Here is a 21039-nt window from a genome sequence, read left to right on the forward strand (position 1 = left end):
TGGCTGATACTCCCGTATCCTCTAGACGGCGCATGCGCCCACATTCCTCTCAGCTCTGTAGCCAATGAACAGAGGCCCCGCCGTGTCGTCATCAGTCATCTGTGTTGGGATGAATACGTGTAGCTCACCAACTAGCGGCAGCTAGCTTGTCAGTCGAGACAGCTAGTACATATTGACTGTCACAAGGATAGCTTTTCTTTACGTGTATACAGCAAAGAAGCGAACGTACATTCATTGAACATTTGAAAACGCTACGGACTGATCCGTTGTTGAAGTTAATATGGTAAGAGAAAGGCGACGAGCAAGCTAACGACAGCTAGCATCGCCCGGTGGTGGTGTTAACTCTTATTGTTATGGCTAGAAGAGCTAGCTGGCTAGCTGTCTGTCAAAACATAGTCTGACAGTGTCATTGTACATTTCTTAATGGGATTACACTGACGAAACACACAGACAGAGCTTTTACTTTGCAGCAATTTGTGACATCACTTTGGTTGGAGTCAGTAAGAATACACTGTAGCGTTGACACGGAAACACATTTATTTACAAACTCTAAATGTAGTTTTATTTCCTAATGCTATCATTTTTGATGAATTGCATACTTACTCCATCATAACATTTCCTCAACCCGCTAAAGAAGCATTTTAACCTAAACCTTTAGAGTCTCTGGTGCAGAATGGAAGCATTCAGAAGGTTGAAAATTATGATCAAATTATTGGACAGTTTTTTGACATACCAATTTGACAAACATGGATTGTTTTCCAGTGCAGTAAAACACATCCTTCAATTAACTACTTAATTATCACCTTATTATTATTCTTTGTAATAAATGGTCCTTAAAGTAGAAAGACTTGACAACCAAAATGTTCCAGCTTTTGTCTGTCTTTATTTTTGCCCGAACAGCCCGTCTATTATAAAATGATAATAATGGTTGTGGAAAAGCTCTTGATCTTGTTGCTGGACTCATTACAACAATGTGACATGTGACTGTTCTTACAAGAAACCCATGTTGTTAATCTTGCAATTTTGATAACTGTCTCTTTTCTTTTCCTAGCTGTAACAGAATGGAATTACCAGAAACAACTTGTTTGGAGTGGTACTGCATAAGGACGCAGTTCTGTTTCAGCCTTCAGAACAAGGAGCCATAAACGTCCATGTGTCGCAGGAAGTCCCTTACTCTCCAGAAACTGCAAATTGCACCAAAAAAGAGACACTCAAAGGACAGACATGTTTGCCAAGTTGAAGAAGAAGATTGCAGAGGAGGCGGCCACAGCACCTCGGAGTGGTGTTCGGATACCGCGCACCATCAGCAAGGAATCCATCACCTCAGTAGGGGCCGACTCAGGGGATGACTTTGTAAGTACTTTAAGAACTCATCACAAGTTATTATTCTAATGTAATCAAATGTTTTCATGTTTTGCAGATGGTCTGCTCCCTTTTTGATGCATAATCAATAGTGATGGGAATTATGGCTCTGTGAAGGGAGCCGGATCTTATGGCTCCGTTCCTTTCAAAGAGCCGTTCAAAAGAGCCGTTTTTTTTTTAAGGGGGCGGGGCTACTAGGTTTATCTGCGAAATAATCACCAGGATAATGATTGACTGTATTGCCACTGCCTAATGTCAATAATCGGCATTGTAAACATGACACAAGGTGGCGCCATATCCATGTCATTCATGTCAGTGAATGTACTTTGAATTTACCCTCTGTATGTGTTAAGTAAATAAAGTTGCCTTGCCTTGAATGAAATTCATGCAACTCTTAATATTAGATAGGCCTACTGTGTTTTTAAGTGGCGATGGAGATTATTTGTTGACCCTGCTTTAAAGGATATTTTGCCTTTACAAATGGTGCGCTTTATCACTGCCTGGGTTTTGGTTGAAGTGCATCCAAATGCTGCTGCGTTTTCGCGTTTGGCTCATTTTCCATCCGAAAAACACGTGGTCTACCTGTCCTGTACCAGTTGTTATGACTTCTCTCTCTCGCGTATTCCGTTAAGACCCACCCCACCTCACTCCTCGTGCTGAAACCTACCAATCAGAGTAGGGGCGGGTCTTCACAGAATACGTTTGGGGAACAAAATCAAGCTTTTTAAAAGGCGAGTGGATTTTGGCAGGCAGTGAGTGCGGACCAACGATTGAACGATAACAAGAACGGCTCTCACCAAGTACGACTCGGTTCCCCTCGTTCGTACCAAAGAGCCGTTCAAAAGAATCGACTCGTTCGCGACCGACACATCACTAATAATCAACCACTGTTTGGATACTTTATTAGATTGGGTTTGCTTAACACCGTCACACCTTTGTGTTCCAACCCACAGTGGACAACTTTTAGGAAATACTTTATCACCTTACAAAATAGTTCAGTAACTTTTCAGTGTTAATCTAATAATAAGTATTTAATGGTAAGTCCTGTTCCTGACTCAAGAAGAAACTAAACAGCTTTGTTTTTGCTGGATGATTTATTGTATTTAACTGTTATTATCTAGCTTTCCATATAATATCTTTGTGTTGCACATTTGTATTGATTTCACGATAAACATTGTGATGGAAGCATCCACACTGAGTAACGATAACCATGTTGAGGCCCCATAATAGATATCAATGACCTGTTACTGCTGTACGTCTCCAGCAGAAAGAAATGAAGATAAGGATGGAAATAATAGGAATAATACAAACTGTTGAAGGAAGCTGATGATTGACTGATGCCTTGTCATGCAATGTGCGTCTTTCAGCACCAGATATGCAAGGAAAGACAGAGAGAGAGATATATAGAAGCTGTTCATTTTATTTAGCTGATAGCGAATATGTTCAAAGAGCATTTAACTAATCCATCCCCATGTGTGAATATATTCATATTCAGATGGATTTAGTTTGAATTTGAGTGTTTCTTATGTTCATCAAATCGCTCTTAAGTGATCCCAGCAATATTGTTGGCTGTTGTCGACTCGTCATAGTTGTGGCTTAGAGTCCACCATCCATTTCAAACCCCATTCCCCTGTTGGTGTGTCCTTTGAAAGGACACACCAACAGCTTTGAAAGGTGAAACAAACATCTTCATGTACCTGATCTGACAACACACAACACGTGAAGGGACTTTCTATGAACTGCAGGAACTGCAGGAACTGTAGCCGACCTCTGCTTTACGAGTAGCTCATGTGTGAAACATGGCAGTGATCACAGCAGCATCCATAACAAAAATGAACGAATGCTGAATGAAATCACTTTATTCTCAACTAATTGATTAATGTCCATAACTGTAAGGAATAGATCTGTTTGTGGCCTCACGGGTCCTTCATGAACTGCATTACAGTGAGTTTATTTGAAAGTGGATAAACAGAAACTGCTGAACGAAGCACCCTTACTATTTGTAGATGCTTGTATGTCTACCATAAAAAGCAGCACTGATATTAAGGACAGTGTTCTATACTCTGTTGAATTTTTGTAATGTTTTTTATTTAACCTTTATTTAACCAGATAAAAGCATTGAGATAAAATCTCATTTACAAAGCTGACCTGGCCAAGAAGGCAGCAACGTTACACATTATGACACATAACACAGACATGTAAAATACAGATAACAACTAACTAAGACGAAAAGCAGTCACTACATTGTGCACATTTGGGACAGTAAGAAAGGTACTACTTATTACTGCAAGAGCAGCTGGTGGTAAGGACCTCAGACAACTTCAATTTAAAACAGGCTATAGGGACAAGTGCCATCAGTTTGAGGCGTGATTGAAGGTTATTCCAAGACCAAGGACCATAATGAAAAAGACTCCTTTTTCCAGCCTCAGCAGGTACCTGGAACCGTATCCAGGCACTGGATCTGAGGTTGTAACAGTCACAAACTGGAGCAAATCTGGCACATATGTACAGTGGAAGCTTACCTAAAATGGCTTTATACATTAATAAAAACCAATGCTGCATCCTACGCATACTAAGTGAGGACCATCCAGTTAGGCTATACAGTTTGATGCTGATGGCCGAGGTCCAGCTGCAGTAATCCCCTCTGTCCCGTGTTCTAAAGTGCAGCACCACTGCCAAATGACTAAATGTCATCAGCATCACATCTTCCCTCTCAGTGCAGAACAATGGTTAATGATTAAATACATCATTTCATATACCATGCCAAAAACCACACTAAAACAGCAGCAATTACAAAAATGAAAGCTTTAAAGCTGTTTTTTGTATTGCCTACAATTTGTCTTTGCCATACTCGGGGTGAAAAAAAGACAGGAAACTTCTTGTAGAAGTCAGTGTTTTCTGCACAAGAACAAGTACGTGGACTCTTTTTTAATAACCTGCATTTATTTATAAATTGAGTGGAGGGATCACCATGCTTTGGGCTGTGTTGTTGACTCGTGGCCTGGATAGTTTGCCATCATTAAAAGAAAAGGGAATTCTCAAGTTTACTAAGATATCCTCCAGGATAACTTCAGACTGGTGTATGCCAGCTGAAGCTCAGCCATGGTTAGGTGGTGCAGCAGGACAATGACCCAGCCTAGACCTCATTCCAATAGAAATGCAGTGGAATGACCTCAAGAGAGCCGTTCACACCAGACATCCTGAGAGTATGGCTGAGCTGAAGCAGTTCTGTGAGGAAGAATGCTCCATTTCTCCTTTCCCCCTCGTTTCAGGTCTGATCGTAGCTACTGGAAGCGCTTGTTTGAGGTTATTACTGCAGAAGGAGGTTTTACCAGTTATAAAATGGAGAGGGTTCACTTACTTTTCCTGCCAAGACATAAAAGATTATAAATGTTTGTGTGTTAATAGCTTGTTTGTCTATTCTTGTGACTTTGATCAGATCACTTTTAATGACCAATTCATGCTTAAAACCAGGACATTCCAAAGGGTTCACATACTATTTCTTGTCACTGTAGTTCTGGAGACTCAAAGAAAATTGCAGGAATGAATGTCAGTGCTATGATGGGAACCCTGGCTGACGGCTTTTGAAGTAGTCACCAGTCAGGCAGTTTCTAGGTAGCAGGGTGTGCCTCACATTACATTGTGTTCATTTCATGCAGGCAGGATACAGTGTAACTCAGTCCCAAACCAACCAGTCTAACATGAAGCCCTGTTGATTCACTTCTCGTTTCCCAACAGAACACGCACAGCTGACCTTTCTGTCTTTTGTAACTGAGTTGTTTTCTTTGGATGTGACTGCTTAATTGACCTGTTTTAGTGCCGGGCAGTGCACAGTAGGGCTGCACGATTTGGGGAAATAATGTAATTGCGATTTTTCTGACAGATATTGCGATTGCGATTCGATTTGCGATATTTGTTTTTAAGTGACCCAACGGAAGTCTATTGTAAAATGCGGCCATATCTCCGGCTAGGAAGGTCGTATCAACGTGCTCCCGAAAAGTATTTCAAAAATACATGGCAGGTGATTGGATCAATCTGTCTATCACCTTCTATCATGGGCCACTTCTGATTGGTTAACAATGACTGGTACATGTGGAGCACAGCACTTCTGATTGGTGTGGATGACTGACACACAAGAAGAACTAAAAAACTAAAAGAAATCGCAGGCTTTGTGATTTGATAATTGTATCATTTTAAAATCGCGATTTCGATTTAAAATCGATTAATCGTTCAGCCCTAGTGCACAGTCACAGTGCACAGTCACAGGGCTGACCAGACTCCTGAGGCTGTATAGTCAACTCAGTTTCACTTGGCTAAATCATAGTGAAGTCGCTGAGGAGCCCTGCTGCCAGCTAACACTGTTTCTCTGGTGCATCCACAGTAGTGTGGGCGCCGTAGTTTAACACTTGTTTGCGTGACCATGACCGGTGGTGTGTTTCCTTTCTGCAAGAAATCATCTGCGGTCTCCGAAGCCTGATAAGGATGTGTGTGTAGTACAAAACGCAACAAACTCTAACTGATATGTGTTGGGTCCAGGCTCAAGGGCGTATGGCACTCTCAACTCTTTCCAGGACATGCCGGGGCCCTGCCTGCCAGTAGCTTTGCCGATATGTGTGTTGATAGTAATAGATTAAGAGCGGTGAATCAGCTTAGAAACAGGAAGTGCTCAAACGTTTGTGTGAATTTATCAAATTTAGCAGTGATTCCATGTCAGCCACAGCTTGTCACAAAAAATCTTACTGATAGTGTATTTAACAAACTTAAACTAGCTTTATTAAATGTCAGGTCTTTGGCAGGAAAAACATTTTTAATCAATGATTTTATCACTGAGCACAATCTCGATTTTATGTTTTTAACGGAAACTTGGATTGAACAAAATAACAGTGCAGCTGTTCTTATCGAATCACCCCCTCCCAACTTTAGTTTTATGATTCAGGAAAGAATGCAAGAGAAAGGAGGTGGAGTTGCTATTTTGTTCAATGATTCCATTCAATGCAGGAAGACATCTTATGGGAACTTTGCTTCTTTTGAATATGTGGCCCTTCAGCTGAAATGCTCCTCTCGAGCTCTGTTCCTAAATATCTATAGACCACCCAAATACTGTGCAAGCTTTTTTGATGACTTTACTGAACTGCTGTCTATAGTGTGTATTGACTTTGACCGTCTAGTCATTGTTGGTGATTTTAACACCCCTGTTGACAACCCCCAGGACAGAGGGGCTAAATAACTGTTTTGTGTTCTTGATAACTATGGACTGACTCAGCATGTGACGGAGCCCACGCACAATAAGGGGCACACTCTGGACTTAATTATCTCAAAGGGTCTGAATATCTCTAAGGCGATATTTAACTGAAAATACTAGGGAAATGTTTAAAGAATTTTTCTTCCACACTTGCCCCTGCTAACATCTCAGTAAATGAGCTAGTAGATCATTTTAATTAAAAGATTAAAGATTTTATAGATGCCATTGCTCCAACTAAGGTAAAGGAAGTGACTGGCAAGAAAATATCTCCATGGAGAAAGGCCATGACTGTGAAAACAGAAAAAAGAGTGTCGAAAAGCTGAACGTAGGTGGCGAAAAACAAATCTCCAGGTTTATTTTGAAATCTATAAAGAGAGACTTGGCCTTTATAATTTGGAATTGAAAAACGCACGACAGTCTTTCTTCTCTGACATCATTACCAAAAACAAAAACAACGCACATGCCTTATTTGCTACCGTCGACAGACTAACAAACCCCCCAGTGTCAGTAGCCTCTGAATTTCTATCCACCAGGGCCTGCAATGATTTTGCCTTCTTCACTGACAAAATTCAGAAAATCAGACAAGCAGTCAGTGCCTCTGCATCAGGTACAGCAAATGTGTTGTCCCTGTGTCCACCTAAAATCAATTCAAACACCATGACACAATTCCATCAGATTAATGATAAAAACCTAGAGGACATTATACAACATCTGAAATCCTCCTCCTGCTGCCTTGATATTATACCAACAGGATTTTTCAAAGATGTTTTTCATTGCATGGCCTCAGATCTACTTCACATAGTAAACAAGTCTCTTTACTCAGGTGTTTTTCCACAGGCCCTGAAAACTGCTGTCATTAAACCGCTCTTAAAAAAGAATAATCTAGATGCTTCAGTAATGAACAATTACAGGCCAATATCAAACCTGCCATTTCTAGGTAAAATCATTGAAAAAGTTGTTTTTCAACAGTTGAGTAATTACTTGCATTTAAATAACTGTTTGGATGTGTTCCAGTCAGGCTTTCGTCCAAACCACAGCACTGAGACTCCTCTTGTAAAGGTCTTCAATGACATCCACTTAAACACAGACAGTGGCAGAACTTCAGTGTTAGTATTATTAGATCTCAGTGCTGCGTTTGACACTGTTGACCACAACATATTACTAGACCGACTAGAAAACTGGGTGGGACTTTCGGAAACAGTTCTAAATTGGTTTGAATCCTACTTAAAGGACAGAAAAAACTTTGTTTCTATAGGTAAATACACATCTGAGTTGACAAATATGACATGTGGGGTTCCTCAAGGCTCCATCTTGGGGCCTCTTCTCTTTAACATCTACATCCTACCAGAGATGGAGTACTCGAGTCCTGGACTCGGACTCGAGTCGGACTCGAGTGCCGATTTTCGGGACTCGTGACTCGACTCGGACTCCCGCACTGATTGACGCGACTCGGACTTGGACTCGTGAATTCTCGCGCACGATGACTTGGACTCGGACTCGGACTCGTGAATTATCGCGTACGCTGACTTGGACTCGGACTCGGACTCGTGAATTTTTCCCCCCATGATGACTCGGACTCGACTTGTACATTGACGCTCCGACTTGGACTCGGACTCGGACTCGAGCAAGTTTTCTATGGAGTCTGATGTCCTCTATCCTGGCGTGTGCACCGGCTGCGAGGCGAGTTCACGTACTGGGCCCCGCTATTCCAGTCTAAAGATGTCTAGAGACACACCCCGCATCGTGCTGTATGCTTTCACACATTCTGCTTCCACATTGGAAAAGAGCAGCGCAAAATGCTCTATGTGGAAACAATATTGAAGAGAAGGCTCCGTAACACATTACTCTAAACATCGAGTTCAGACATATAGGCTGTCTTGAACACTATCATCAGAGTAACGTCATCTAATCAATACATAAAGATTCAGCCGATAACACGAAAGCATATGGCTACTTAACATGCAGAATGACGTCATTTTGCATGCTAAGTAGCCATGTGCTTTCTGGGGCTAAATCTTTATCAGTAAACCGATTTAACCGGTAAAAGTTCCTTCAAAATAAGAGTCCCGATCTTATTACTATCAAAATAAAAGTGCAAAACGAAAACTTTACCATAGGAAAATATTGGCATACAAATATAATCACTTCTCTAAAAGGTAACTCATTTTAAACATAGTTTATATATAATAATAATAATAATATTAGTAATAAGCTTTATATTTGTATAGCACCTATTACAAGAATTGTAGCCAAACTCGCTTCACAGCAGTTCAATAGACAGATTAGTATAACATGACAGGATAAAAGCAATGTAGAGGAGCAGCTACATTTCAACACATATATCCATGAAGATTAATACATGAAGACTTGTGACTCGGACTTGACTTGGACTCTTCTTAGGTGACTCGGACTTGGACTCGGACTCGAACACAGGTAATGATGACTCGGACTCGGACTTGACTCGGACACTCCTTGGGTGACTCGGACTTGGACTCGGACTCGAACACAGGTAATGATGACTCGGACTCGGACTCGACTCGGACACTCCTTGGGTGACTCGGACTTGGACTCGGACTCGAAGAGTGGTGACTCGAGAGTGACTTGGACTCGTGAATTGGTGACTTGACTACAACACTGCATCCTACCACTGGCTCAGATAATGAAAAACAACAAAATAAGTTACCATAGCTATGCGGATGACACACAAATTTACGTAACAATTTCACCAGGAGACTATGCTCCAATTCAAACACTGAGTAAGTGCATTGAACAAATCAATGACTGGATGTGTCAGAACTTTCTCCAATTAAACAAAGATAAAACTGAGGTAATGGTTTTTGGAGCCAAGGCAGAACGTATAAAAGTTAGCGCTGAGCTTCAGTCTGCAATGTTCAAAACAACAGATAAAGCCAGAAATCTAGGTGTAGTCATGGACTCTGACCTGAGTTTCAACAGTCACATTAAAACAATTACTAAATCAGCCTACTATCACCTAAAGAATATTTCTAGGATTAAAAGACTAATGTCACAGCAGGATTTGGAAAAACTTGTCCATGCTTTTATCTTCAGTAGACTGGACTACTGTAATGGTGTCTTTACAGGTCTCACTAAAAAATGTATTAGAAAGCTGCAGCTAATTCAGAACGCTGCTGCTCGAGTCCTCACTGACACTAAGAAAGTGGATCAGTCCTGTTCTGAAGTCTTTACACTGGCTTCCTGTCTGTCAAATAATTGATTTCAAAATATTGCTGCTGGTTTATAAAGCATTGAATGGTTTAGGCCCAAAATACATTTCTGACCTACTGCTAAATTATGAACCATCCAGAACTCTCAGGTCTTCTGGTCTGCTTTCTGTCCCCAGTCAGAACTAAACATGGTAAAGCAGCATTCAGTTATTATGCTCCAAATATCTGGAACAAACTACCAGGAACCTGCAGGTCCGCTGCAACTCTTACTACTTTAAATCCAGGCTGAAGACTTTTCTTTTTGCCGCTGCTTTTAATTGAACTATTCATATCTTAAACTGCACTGTAACTTTTATCCATGTATTTTTTCTTTTAATGTTTATTTTATTATCTTTGCTTTTTAATGACTGATTTTAAATGCCATTTTCTTAATGTCTAAAACTAATAAACTTGCCTTGCCTTGCCTTGCCTTGCCTTGCCTTGCCTTGCCTTGCAACCACTTCATAGATTTGTATTACCTGGAGCTGACTAGCCAAATACCACTGACATATACAGTAATACACTGGTATTCAGACCCAAATCTGGAGATATCTTTTTAAATAGTTTACAGCCATGATCCAGAATGAAAATCTGCAGAACCTAGCCACATTTCTGTTGTAATGTGATGGACAATATTTATTTAGGATAATGAAGAAACATCTCTTTTGTATTAAAATCTGCAGTTCCAGATTTGTGTGGGCTTGTACAGAACACTTTGATAGGAAACATCAATGATTCACTTCAGGTTTTGGACTTGATGTGTGGACTTTTTGAAATGTTCTGACTAATAACCACCAGATTATAAAGTAATCAGTAGAGTGAAACTACCTACTGTGAAAACAAAACTTAACACTTAAGTGCTTTAGACAGATTTGAGGATTATTGACTGATAAACCCACTTAAGATGGATATTTGGTCCATTTCCCTCCACAAACAGGATGAATATTAGGTGCTATGTATTTTAACGCTTTGAGTGTGTCTGTGTTCAGGCATCTGATGGCAGCAGCTCCAGGGACGACCTGCCTGCACAGCTTCTCAGGAGGAATGATCAGATCCGCAAGCTGGAGGCCAAGCTATCAGGTAAGTCCAACATCCACCAGTGCTGCGGCCATAGACCCTATCCTAACTGTTTTATCATGAAATTATAGAAACACAATGCAATCTCTGAATGACCGAGGCTAATGATAATACAAACATTTATTGACTTTATTTCTGTCGCACCTTTCATGTAATACATGTTGCTTAAAGTGCTTTACATATACAAAAATGACAACAGAATAAAGACAAGTAACAAGTTTAGTGTCCACTTAGAAGGACGTTAACACAATTGTAGAGGCTACTGGGAGCAGTGTGTCCAAGATGTGTTCTCTTTTCTTTGTTTTTGTTAGAAGCAGCAGAGTTTTGGTACAATATCAAATCACTTTTTTGGAGTTTGGGTCCAAATGCAACACAATATTCCAATCAAATTTCAATAGAAGCATGAATTATTTTTTGGCATCTTGGAGGGTCAAAAATAGCCGTACCTTTCCAATGTTTCTGAGGTGAAATAATGCCACCTTGGTACCTGCTGATATGAGATATAAAACTTAAGATCAAATCAAAATCAAATCAAGTTTAATTCTCAAGATAGAGTTTAAAATAACAACCAGGGTCGGATTTCCACATTTTTTGGGCAGCTCATCGCTTTTCGATTTGTGACCGACTAATATCAATTGTTTCCTGTCCTTATTTAGTTTACATAGAGTAAATACACCAACAACAAGACTTTTGAATGTTATGAATCCAAGATGCGGAGGGATAGATTCATTGTTGCAATATGTTTTTGATTTAATCAAGACTATTGTTCATCTTCATAAAACAATAACATTGTTAAAGCTATATGTATATATATTATACTTCATAAATATGAATATATCAATGCATAGTTAAGTGTGATACGGTAGAAATTCCAAATATATATTTTTTGACATTCACTTTCTAGATCATCTGAATTTGCCACAAAGTTTGGAATTTGAAGCTCTGTTTGCCTGATGCAATATTCAGCACAAAGAATGGGTTTTTCTAATGATGATCATATGAATGTCTCAGAAGGATCATATGATAATGTGTTGCTGTGTGACATAGTCCTGACATATTTGAGGCTTAGGGTGTTTTCTCCTTTACTCAGTCTAATAACCCCTTTGTCCTTTGGGTGGCCTATGTGACTTTGTGCCCTTAGTAAAGGTTAAAGGTCGCACACGCTGCCTTTCAACCAGCATGGTTTTCTCAGATAAGAAATTCATTAATAGTTTTCCATTATTTCTCAATCATGTTTTCCCTTTTGCTTTCTTGTGTGTGTGTGTGTGTGTGTGTGTGTGTGTGTGTGTGTGTGTGTGTGTGTGTGTGTGTGTGTGTGTGTGTGTGTGTGGTGTGTGTGTGTGTGTGTGGTGTGTGTGTGTGTGTGTGTGTGTGTGTGTGTGTGTGTGTGTGTGTGTGTGTGTGTGTGTGTGTGTGTGTGTGTGTGTGTGTGTGTGTGTGTGTGTGTGTGTGTGTGTGTGTGTGTGTGTGTGTGTGTGTGTTGTGTGTGTGTGTGTGTGTGTGTGTGTGTGTGTGTGTGTGTGTGTGTGTGTGTGTGTGTGTGTGTGTGTGTGTGTGTGTGTGTGTGTGTGTGTGTGTGTGTGTGATCATCCCCACCTCCCAACACTAGACTACGCTGAGCAGCTACGAATTATGCAGAAGACCAAGGACAAGCTTGAAATTGCATTAGAAATGCAACAGGATTGTACGTACCTCTACTCTCCTCCCAATGAGCTTCCTTTCTCTCATCTGTCTTTCTGCTGTTAATAACAATCACCTAGCCTATCATCATCTTCTACCATAAAGATGTTTTTTTTATTCAGAACATTATACGTCAGTATCAGCTTTAGACGTTTGCTTTGGGAGTGCTGAATGCTTTTACTTCTAATCTAATTCACCCTTAAAACGTTTCTACTATTTATGAGCATATTAATCAGAGTAATCTTTGCATTTTCTATTCATTTGTTGGTGTACTCACTTTCTCTCAATCGCCTCACACACCTACGTTAGTTTCCTAGATTTCCTACAATCTGTGACAACTACCTTGATTTCCTGTTACTTAAAGCTGGACTCATTTGTATGAGCGCTTATGAGCAATAACAACATTTAGACTATTGCAGATCCACATCCATTGTTTATAACATGTCTTATAGCTGTGTTGCACTCTGGTAGATTGGACACACTTCTCTTGCAGGTACTTTTGATAACAATGTTAAGATTATAGTGTAGGTCTTCTTTGACTCTGAGGTTGAATTTTGAAGTTTTGGTGCATTTTTGGTCCTTGACTTGGGTTTGTGCAGGACAAATATCACAATCTGAGCCCCAGTGACAGAGCTGTGTCCCGTTCCTTGGAGACGGCTGTCAGGAAAGTTCCGATGCTTTTAATGAAAAGTGAAGCTACTGTACTACTTCACACAATAATTGCAGTGTTAGCTTTTACAAATTGTGCTTTTAGTTTGTGTCAGCTGCTAAGCATTGCCTGTCTTTGCTTATGGGATGAACACACTTCCTAATCTGACTCTTACTTTAGACAACAATGCCACTGTCTGTGCTATTTAAAATGTCTCTTCTCTTTGGCTTCATAGAAACCTCTCTGTATGGTTTCCATCTTTCCCTTTCTGTTTTCTTTCCTACTGTCAATGCCCAGTTTCCATAAAGAAACTTCAAGACCAGAACGAGACTCACCAGACCAGCAGAGCCAAAATGGCAGAGGGGATGGCTCTAGCTCTGGAGAAGAAGGATGAGGTAAATAACACTCCTGTTTCACTTCATGCACAGTCCTGATTTATGGCATGTCTAGTAATCACTTTCTATACTTTACCTGCAGGAATGGATTGAGAAGATGACTGATTTGGAAAAGGTGGGTTTTTAATTCTATAAGAATGAAAGTAAGCTGTTTATTATGACTGTTTTCAACATGTTATATAGAAGGGTCAAGGACACATTACGGTGTTTTCACATTATCCTGAGTGATTGACTTTCAGTTGGTGCTGCTGCCCATTTAGTTGGGCTTGCTTCTGCTGGTGGGGAAATGGTCTATTAAGGTCTGGTGCACAGAAAACAACCTGGTTAAGAACCTTAAAACAACCACAGGATCTTCTCCTAGTAAATACTATATAGGATTTTATAAGTTACAACCATGGCATCAAGTATGCCTGTCACCAAGTATCAGAAAGCAAAAAGAAGTTACACCAGTTTGTTCTGCTCGTGTCCTACTCTGTGTATAAAAGTACATAAAAGGGGTGACCACAGCTGAAAGGAAAACTATTTTAGGCAATATTAATAATTGGTTGAAACCAAACTGAACTCCAGGTATTAAAGCCCACTTTCCCCTTTTCCACCAAAATGAGCACATGTATGCACATTGCAAAAACACAAACCCCGGTCGAAGAGGGGGTAGAGTCCCTCCCCATTACCAACAGACCAGCATGCATTTCAGTTTTTTGTGTGTGTTTTTTCTGGTGGGTCACGTTTGATGTAAGTAGAAGTGGTTCCTTCTTCTTTTATCTGTCACTGTTTCAGTCTATTTCAGACTTTTAAAGTTGGAGATGTCAGAGCAGTGGAAAGACTAACAAATAGGTTTTAATGGGTCTCTTTTTGTTTCTGTTGAGTTTGAATGAAGTTATTTTATTCAAAATAACAAATCCATTAACGTACAGTTACCGTTTTCTAACAGGAGTTTTTACATTTATTAATTACAATAATTGTCCAAATACCAGTTTTTTCTGTATCCACTATAAAATCCCTTCAAAGCACGTCACATAGCTCGCGCCCAGAAGGTGGCGAAAATCAGTGTGTCCACCCGGCGTCATGTTTCTGTCACTGCTGATCAGGTAAATACCGTGACTACTGCAGAGTCAGGATTGAATGCAGAATGTAACTTTTCCTCTGCAGAATCAAAAGCCAGATGTTAGTGGGTGTAAGGGGCTTATTTCTCCAGGGGCTTAGGACTTGGAACCTGCTCATACCCTCAAAATGAACAATGCACGTGTACCATAAATTGGTATAACTGTTGTGTTTGTTTAGGAGAAAGCTGCCCTGTCAGCCCGGCTAGAGGAGATGATGGAGCAAAGCTTAGCACTCTTCCAGAAAAGGGATGACCTGGATGAACTGGAGGGCTTTCAGCAGCAGGAGCTCGCTAAAGTTAAACACATGGTGCGTACATGTGAGCTGGATGCTTGGATTTACAGCAGTATCATACTGTAATTAGACGAGAAGGTGGAACATTGCTACTACTCAATTCAGATTCTGGTAGTTGCAAATTCTGCTTTATTGGATATTTTCTTAATTATTCATGACATTTAAATCATGCAGCATTAGAAAAATACTTCAAACTAGCTGGTAACACCATAAACTCAATACGTCTCTCTCTCTCTCTCTCTCTCTCTCTCCTATATCGATCTCTCTCTCTCTCTATCTCTCTCTCTCTCTCTCTCTCTCTCTCTCTCTCTCTCTCTCTCTCTCTCTCTCTCTCTCTCTCTCTCTCAATTCAATTCAATTCAATAAGCTTTATTGGCATGAATGTCAGGTGAACAATATTGCCAAAGCATCAAGGATAATACAATTCAATAAAATTGATAAAATACAAATACAATTCATTCATTAAACAATTTACAACAATATATTATTACAAAACCTCAAGTATAAAATGTAAAAAGAAAGAAAGAAAAGAGACCCATGAAGTAGAGGAGTGATCGTTGCTGTCTCTGAGGCTGTGACATGCGCTCACATGTTGATTTGTTTACCATTTATGTCCATCAGTTGCTGAAGAAGGAGGAGCAGCTGAGCCGGAAGGACCAGGAGCTCCAGCAAAAGGAGGCTGAAGTTCAGTCAGCAAAGCGAGGGCTGTCTGAGGTCAGAGGGAAACTCCAGACTCTGGAACAGCAGCACGAAGAGAGCTGCACAATCAACACTGAGCTGGAAATCGAGCGGTAAGCAGGAACGCAGCAGGACTGATGGGATTTGTATGCTCTTTTCTTTTAGCCTGTTGGTTAATCTTCTGAATCAGCTGTGCTATCAGATAGCTAAGCTTTCCCAGACAGTCATCCCCAGTGGAACTGCTGGGGATTTGCCTGTTAACTATAAAGTTAACAAACAAAGGAAACTACAAATAATACAATCAAATAAATCACAATATAGAGTTTAAACATGATTTTTGCTTTTTAGGTTTACTGCTGATATCATATATTGGAAACCATGTCGTGTCACCTTTATGTCTCCTGCATACTTGCATAAAATGTCCTCTCTTTATAAGTCTACATCAGTTTTGGTACTTGATTTGTGTGAAAGAGCACAAAGTGCATGTGTGTGACTGTGCACAGAGAGGAGCTGCTGCTGCTCAGAGAGGAGGCGGAGCAGAAGTTGAGTGAGCTGCAGGCCGTCCTCCAGCGGGTCTCTGAAGACTTCCACAAGGTCAGAACACAAGCTCCACTACTTATTTACTTAACGTATCATGGTACTCCTTCATACATCCCTTTCAGTCTGAGAGTGGGAGAAGTTTGAGAGAAGTTTGTTTTTCAGTCACAGGGTATGGTGTCGACTTTAGAGAGGTCCCTCCATGAACTGCAGACTGAACATGACGCCCTGAAGTTGCAACAACAGAAGGTCAGATCCATTCATGTATCTTCAAGCACAGTGGTTCCCAACCTTTTTCTCTAGTGTACCCTGTGAGCTGGTCGCCATTCTATGGTCGCATTCAAACCTAATAGTCACTTCTTTGGTGCGCACCAGACGACGGTTTGTTACATTGTTTCATTTTTCAGAAGGTTTGGTTTGCGTTCACACAGGCAAACCTCAGAAGGACTATAAACTGTCAACAAAAGTCATGTGCACGGAAATGCTGTTCAACAATTGGTCAGACAGTAAGCGGCTAAAAACACAATTCCCGGCATTTCTACCGTAGCCCCCCGAATGGAGCATCGGCAGGTTATTTTCATGCTGCTGTTAATCTGGAGATCAACAGACTCTAATGGACAGCTCATAGGATTATATAATCAGACAACGTGCATTAAAAAACATTATAACACATGCGTATAATGAGAGACGTTCTGCAGTCAGGAGGAGGTTTCACCGACAACAGGGAGCTCTGATGAGATTGTACCACCATGTTTCTCAATTAATTAACAATATCTTAAAATGACAATATTAACAATTCAAGTCAAACTTTGGTGATTTATGTTTTCCTTTGACATCATCAGGCTGCTGTTACAGAGGAGGACAAGGAGCGCTTGTTAGCGGACCTTCAGAAGAAAGTGACGTCTCTGGAGAGGCGGCTCCAGGGGAACCTGAGCCAGGACGAGCATCTGCAGGAGTTTCTCAAGGAGGTGAACAACATCATCAGGATGAAAACTACCATTGTGTTGCTCATAGTTAAAAGTATTGCAAAACTCTAAACAAATCTTAAATAACATCAAAATATATTCAGAACTTAGATTTAGTTGTTTTCTGTTTTTGGTCCTTTTATTTAAATAATTATCAATCTCTTAATAGAAGAGTATAATATTGAGCTTACCTTACATTTCATTCTGATTAAGCCCCGTCCCTTTTCTAGGGAATTAATCCGAAATCTTTTCAGAATCCGAAATCCTTTTTTTGTCCTGCAGAGGGAAAAAATATGATTTGAAAACCAAACCATTTACCTGTCCAGTTGTTGTCTTTTCAGAAGTGTGGCCTTGAGCAAAATCTGGAGGAGACGAGAGCAGAGCTGCTGTTGGTTCGGACAAACCACGCTGATACTGTGAGCGCTCTGGAGACACAGGTAAACCACTGCGGGGAAATCTGCTGAAGATATGATCTTTTGCTCTTATTTGAATGAAAATGTATGTAATATTCACTCATTGTGCTAAATAAGCAGACATAGGTCACCAATTTACAGTTGGTGTTGAAGTGTTCAGGTGAATAAAACTAGTTCTACTTCCTTCCTTATTTGCCTATTTTCATTTGCATTCATTTCTTATCACAAGCACAAGGTTAACTATGGCAAAGCTCTTGCAACTTGCATACAAAGGTTGTCAAAGGGAAACCGGTCATATTGAAAGTAATAAATCAGTGTGGGCTGTGTGTTCCTCTCTGACCCAGGTTTCCAAACTGAACGGCAACATCACTGAGCTGCAGACCCTTCTCCGGCACAAGGACGACTCCTCCAGAGCCTACAGAGACAGAACAGACACACAAGTAAGCAAGCAGACACATTAGTGTCACAATGACAGATAACATTATTCATTTACATATTTCATCTTCTTGTTCCCTTAAAGCAGGGGTATTCAAATCCAATTCAACAAGGTTTCCTCAAGCAAAGGTCCGGAACATCATAATGTCTAACTTGTCTAATTAGTTTGATATATATTGAAGTAGCTTATTAGCTGTATCATTGTCGGCATTTAATCAACAACTGACCATCAAATAAACAAATATTATATATAATATTCATATTTATTGTCACTTAACATTGAACTGTACAGAAATATAATACTGTAGGCATGTATAATGTTCTTCTTGGGCTGCATTTAAAAATATAATAAATAAAATAGCTTTTGGTATATTGTGCATCTTAAAATGCAAGTGCTTAATTTAAGAAAAATTAAATAAAGTGTAGCAGCAGCTTGAGTTTCCCTTTTTTCTTTAACTGTTTCACATCTTGACTTAACAGTCTCAGACTATTTTAGAATATATCATATATGTGTATCAACAAATCTTAACAATTGAACAGTTTGACAGTTCTATTTCTGTCCCTTTTATATCCCACTCCCCACTTTGTTTTGTTCAGTGAGAGAACTGAGCTCTAGCTTGTCCTGTCAGGAATTAAAAGCTGCTTATTTCCTGTGACCTCAGTTCAGAGTGGGAATGTTTGGTCACAAACGTTGTGCTTTGTCTCATAGTGGCGTTTCACATTGGGACTTTTAATGAGCGCCATGGTCTCCTAGCAAACAAGACACACTGGGCCTGTGCTCCCAGTGGGCAGGATGAACATGGATGAGTCTGTCCATTCTGGGTTGAAAGCTCTGTTTCACTGTCCACCTTTCTCTTCTTAGAGATCGCCATGTGTACTTATTCTTCTCTCCCTGGGTGTTTCTCAATCTCGAGTAAAGCTGCTTCAGAGCCACTATTTCAAGCATACTACGTCATCGAGTGCCGCCGAAGTACTGTTCCTATCTCCAGCATACTTGGAAATCTACCGAGCCCGGCGTACTCCGTTTGGAGAAATATCGAGGCTGCACATGAGTAGACTTCGTCTTAAAATCCCCACAATGCTTTGCGCACGGACCAATTTCCCCAAATCTGTGGCGGAAGATGTAAGGCGGGGCCTCTCATATGACGCACACCTGCACACTTGCTAGCGTGTTCCACACTTCGTTTTCCGAATGCCAGGAAGCATTCTTGACTCGCTTCTGAAGCAAGATGCTCGGCAGACATGTGCTACCAAGCAAGCGTACTCGCGATTGAGAAACACCCCCTGTCTACAGCATGGATGTATAATAAGAACTGGATACAGCGTGGGAGGCGGGGCCTCATTCATTCCTATGAGAGTTGCTCATTCGCGCATGATGATAAAATGGCCCAACTTTTGAGAGAGCGAAACATCACAGATTACCCGGCATGCCTGAGAAGTACCCGTATGTGCGCTCATAGCGCATGCGCAACTTTAACCATGCCCCCCAAAATGCTCGTTCACATCAAGCACGTCAATTTGCGTACACGTAACAGCACCGCACGTTCATGACAGCATGGTAATGTTTGTTATTATGATAGATTTGATATTAACGAGGCGGCAGTTAGCAGCTAGCGGTTAGCTAGTAATTATGCTAATTTACACATCAATTATGTACTTTTATATTACGCTGTAACAGGATCTAGTGATATCCAAGCAACAGAGCTTCATTTAGCATGAAAGAATTATTGCACTGTATATATATATATATACACAGTGCAATAAGCTTCTTAGTGCAATAAGAAGCTACAGGGACGTTAATCTACGTCGGTAATATTAACTTTATTTAATACAACATTTACGGTACAAGATTTAATCATACAGCCCATGTAGTATAATATTTTACAAATTATGAATTACAGCAAACATGTGCAATATATCCATTATTACAGCTCCGTGGGCTGGCAGTAAGGCGATATGGGTCCGTTCTTATTGTACATCCATGGGTAAAGATAAACGCATGTAGTGCTGAACACGTAACATGAACGTGCCGGGCGGCGCGGTCCCGTGGGTTAGATGCACGTTCATAATGCAGAGGGAAATAACTCTCAGAATAACGTTATTAGCACATTTTTACAACTTGAGAAACGAATGTTTTTAATAAGGGCTATACAAGTGTTCATACTGGGTAGTTTATTTAGTTTAAAAAAATGTATCCAACGATTTACAGACCACTCTTTCCCCATGTAAGTCAATGGCAAAAAGTGTTTCCGGGCCTGGCAACCAAAAGGAAGTGTAGTACCGCCGTTTGGCCAGCACGAATATTTTCATCAGAGTCCGGCGCACTTCCTGGGGGCTTGGTCTACAGCTGACTCGTCTCTTCTTCTGTGTTTCTCTCCCTGTATCGCTCACTCTCTTTCGCCCCCTGTCTGTGCCGGTTAGAATAGAAGCGCCCCGTCAGAATTGAAAATCCCTTAATACTTCATTGATTATAAGTCCGGGTCTGTACAGGTCGGCGTCTGGGTCCGCACCAAATGATGCCCGCCTTAAAGCATTGTTCATTAACAAATCACATAGTATTGGGGGACAAGGGAAGCATACAGTAAAAACTGTCTGACAGTGACCATAATGAATGGTCTAACTTTATATAATATCCCACAGGTGAACAGGTTCATTGGAAACAGGTGAGTGTCATATTTGGGTCAAAAAGGAGCATCCCCGAAAGGCTCAGTCGTTCACAAGCAAGGGTGGGCGAGGTTCACCACTTTGTGAACAACTGCGTGAGCAAATAGTCCAACAGTTTACGACCAACGTTTAATCAACATACAATTTCCAGGGATTTCATCATCTACAGTCCATAATGTCCTCAAAAGATTCAGATCATTTGGAGAAATCCCTGCACTTAAGGCCGGAAAGCAACATTGAATGCCCGTGACCTTCGACCCCTCAGGCAGCACTGCATTAAAACCTGACCTCATTCTGTAAAGGATATTACCACGTGGGCTCAG

At 40.6% G+C, this 21039-nt stretch overlaps 1 protein-coding gene across 2 annotated transcripts in view; it reads left to right on the forward strand.

Annotated features, from left to right (window-relative positions):
- The first annotated feature begins 108 nt into the window (after nt 1–108).
- The window catches only part of golga1 (golgin A1), a 30916-nt gene continuing 9985 nt past the window's right edge, over nt 109–21039 (forward strand). Inside the window, exons 1-13 of one of the 2 annotated variants that reach the window (XM_034118288.1) lie at nt 109–283; nt 1052–1353; nt 10818–10908; nt 12515–12589; nt 13532–13629; nt 13712–13744; nt 14911–15039; nt 15646–15815; nt 16206–16296; nt 16405–16488; nt 17082–17207; nt 17546–17641; nt 17962–18057. In XM_034118288.1, coding sequence (XP_033974179.1) covers nt 1225–1353; nt 10818–10908; nt 12515–12589; nt 13532–13629; nt 13712–13744; nt 14911–15039; nt 15646–15815; nt 16206–16296; nt 16405–16488; nt 17082–17207; nt 17546–17641; nt 17962–18057 — 1218 coding nt within the window. In that variant the 5' untranslated portion in view covers nt 109–283; nt 1052–1224. The remainder of the gene's footprint in view (nt 284–1051; nt 1354–10817; nt 10909–12514; nt 12590–13531; nt 13630–13711; nt 13745–14910; nt 15040–15645; nt 15816–16205; nt 16297–16404; nt 16489–17081; nt 17208–17545; nt 17642–17961; nt 18058–21039) is intronic. The other variant, XM_034118289.1, reaches the window with a different exon arrangement.

This window comes from Trematomus bernacchii, unplaced genomic scaffold (genome assembly GCF_902827165.1).
Source record: "Trematomus bernacchii unplaced genomic scaffold, fTreBer1.1, whole genome shotgun sequence".
NCBI classification, from domain to species: Eukaryota; Metazoa; Chordata; class Actinopteri; order Perciformes; family Nototheniidae; genus Trematomus; species Trematomus bernacchii.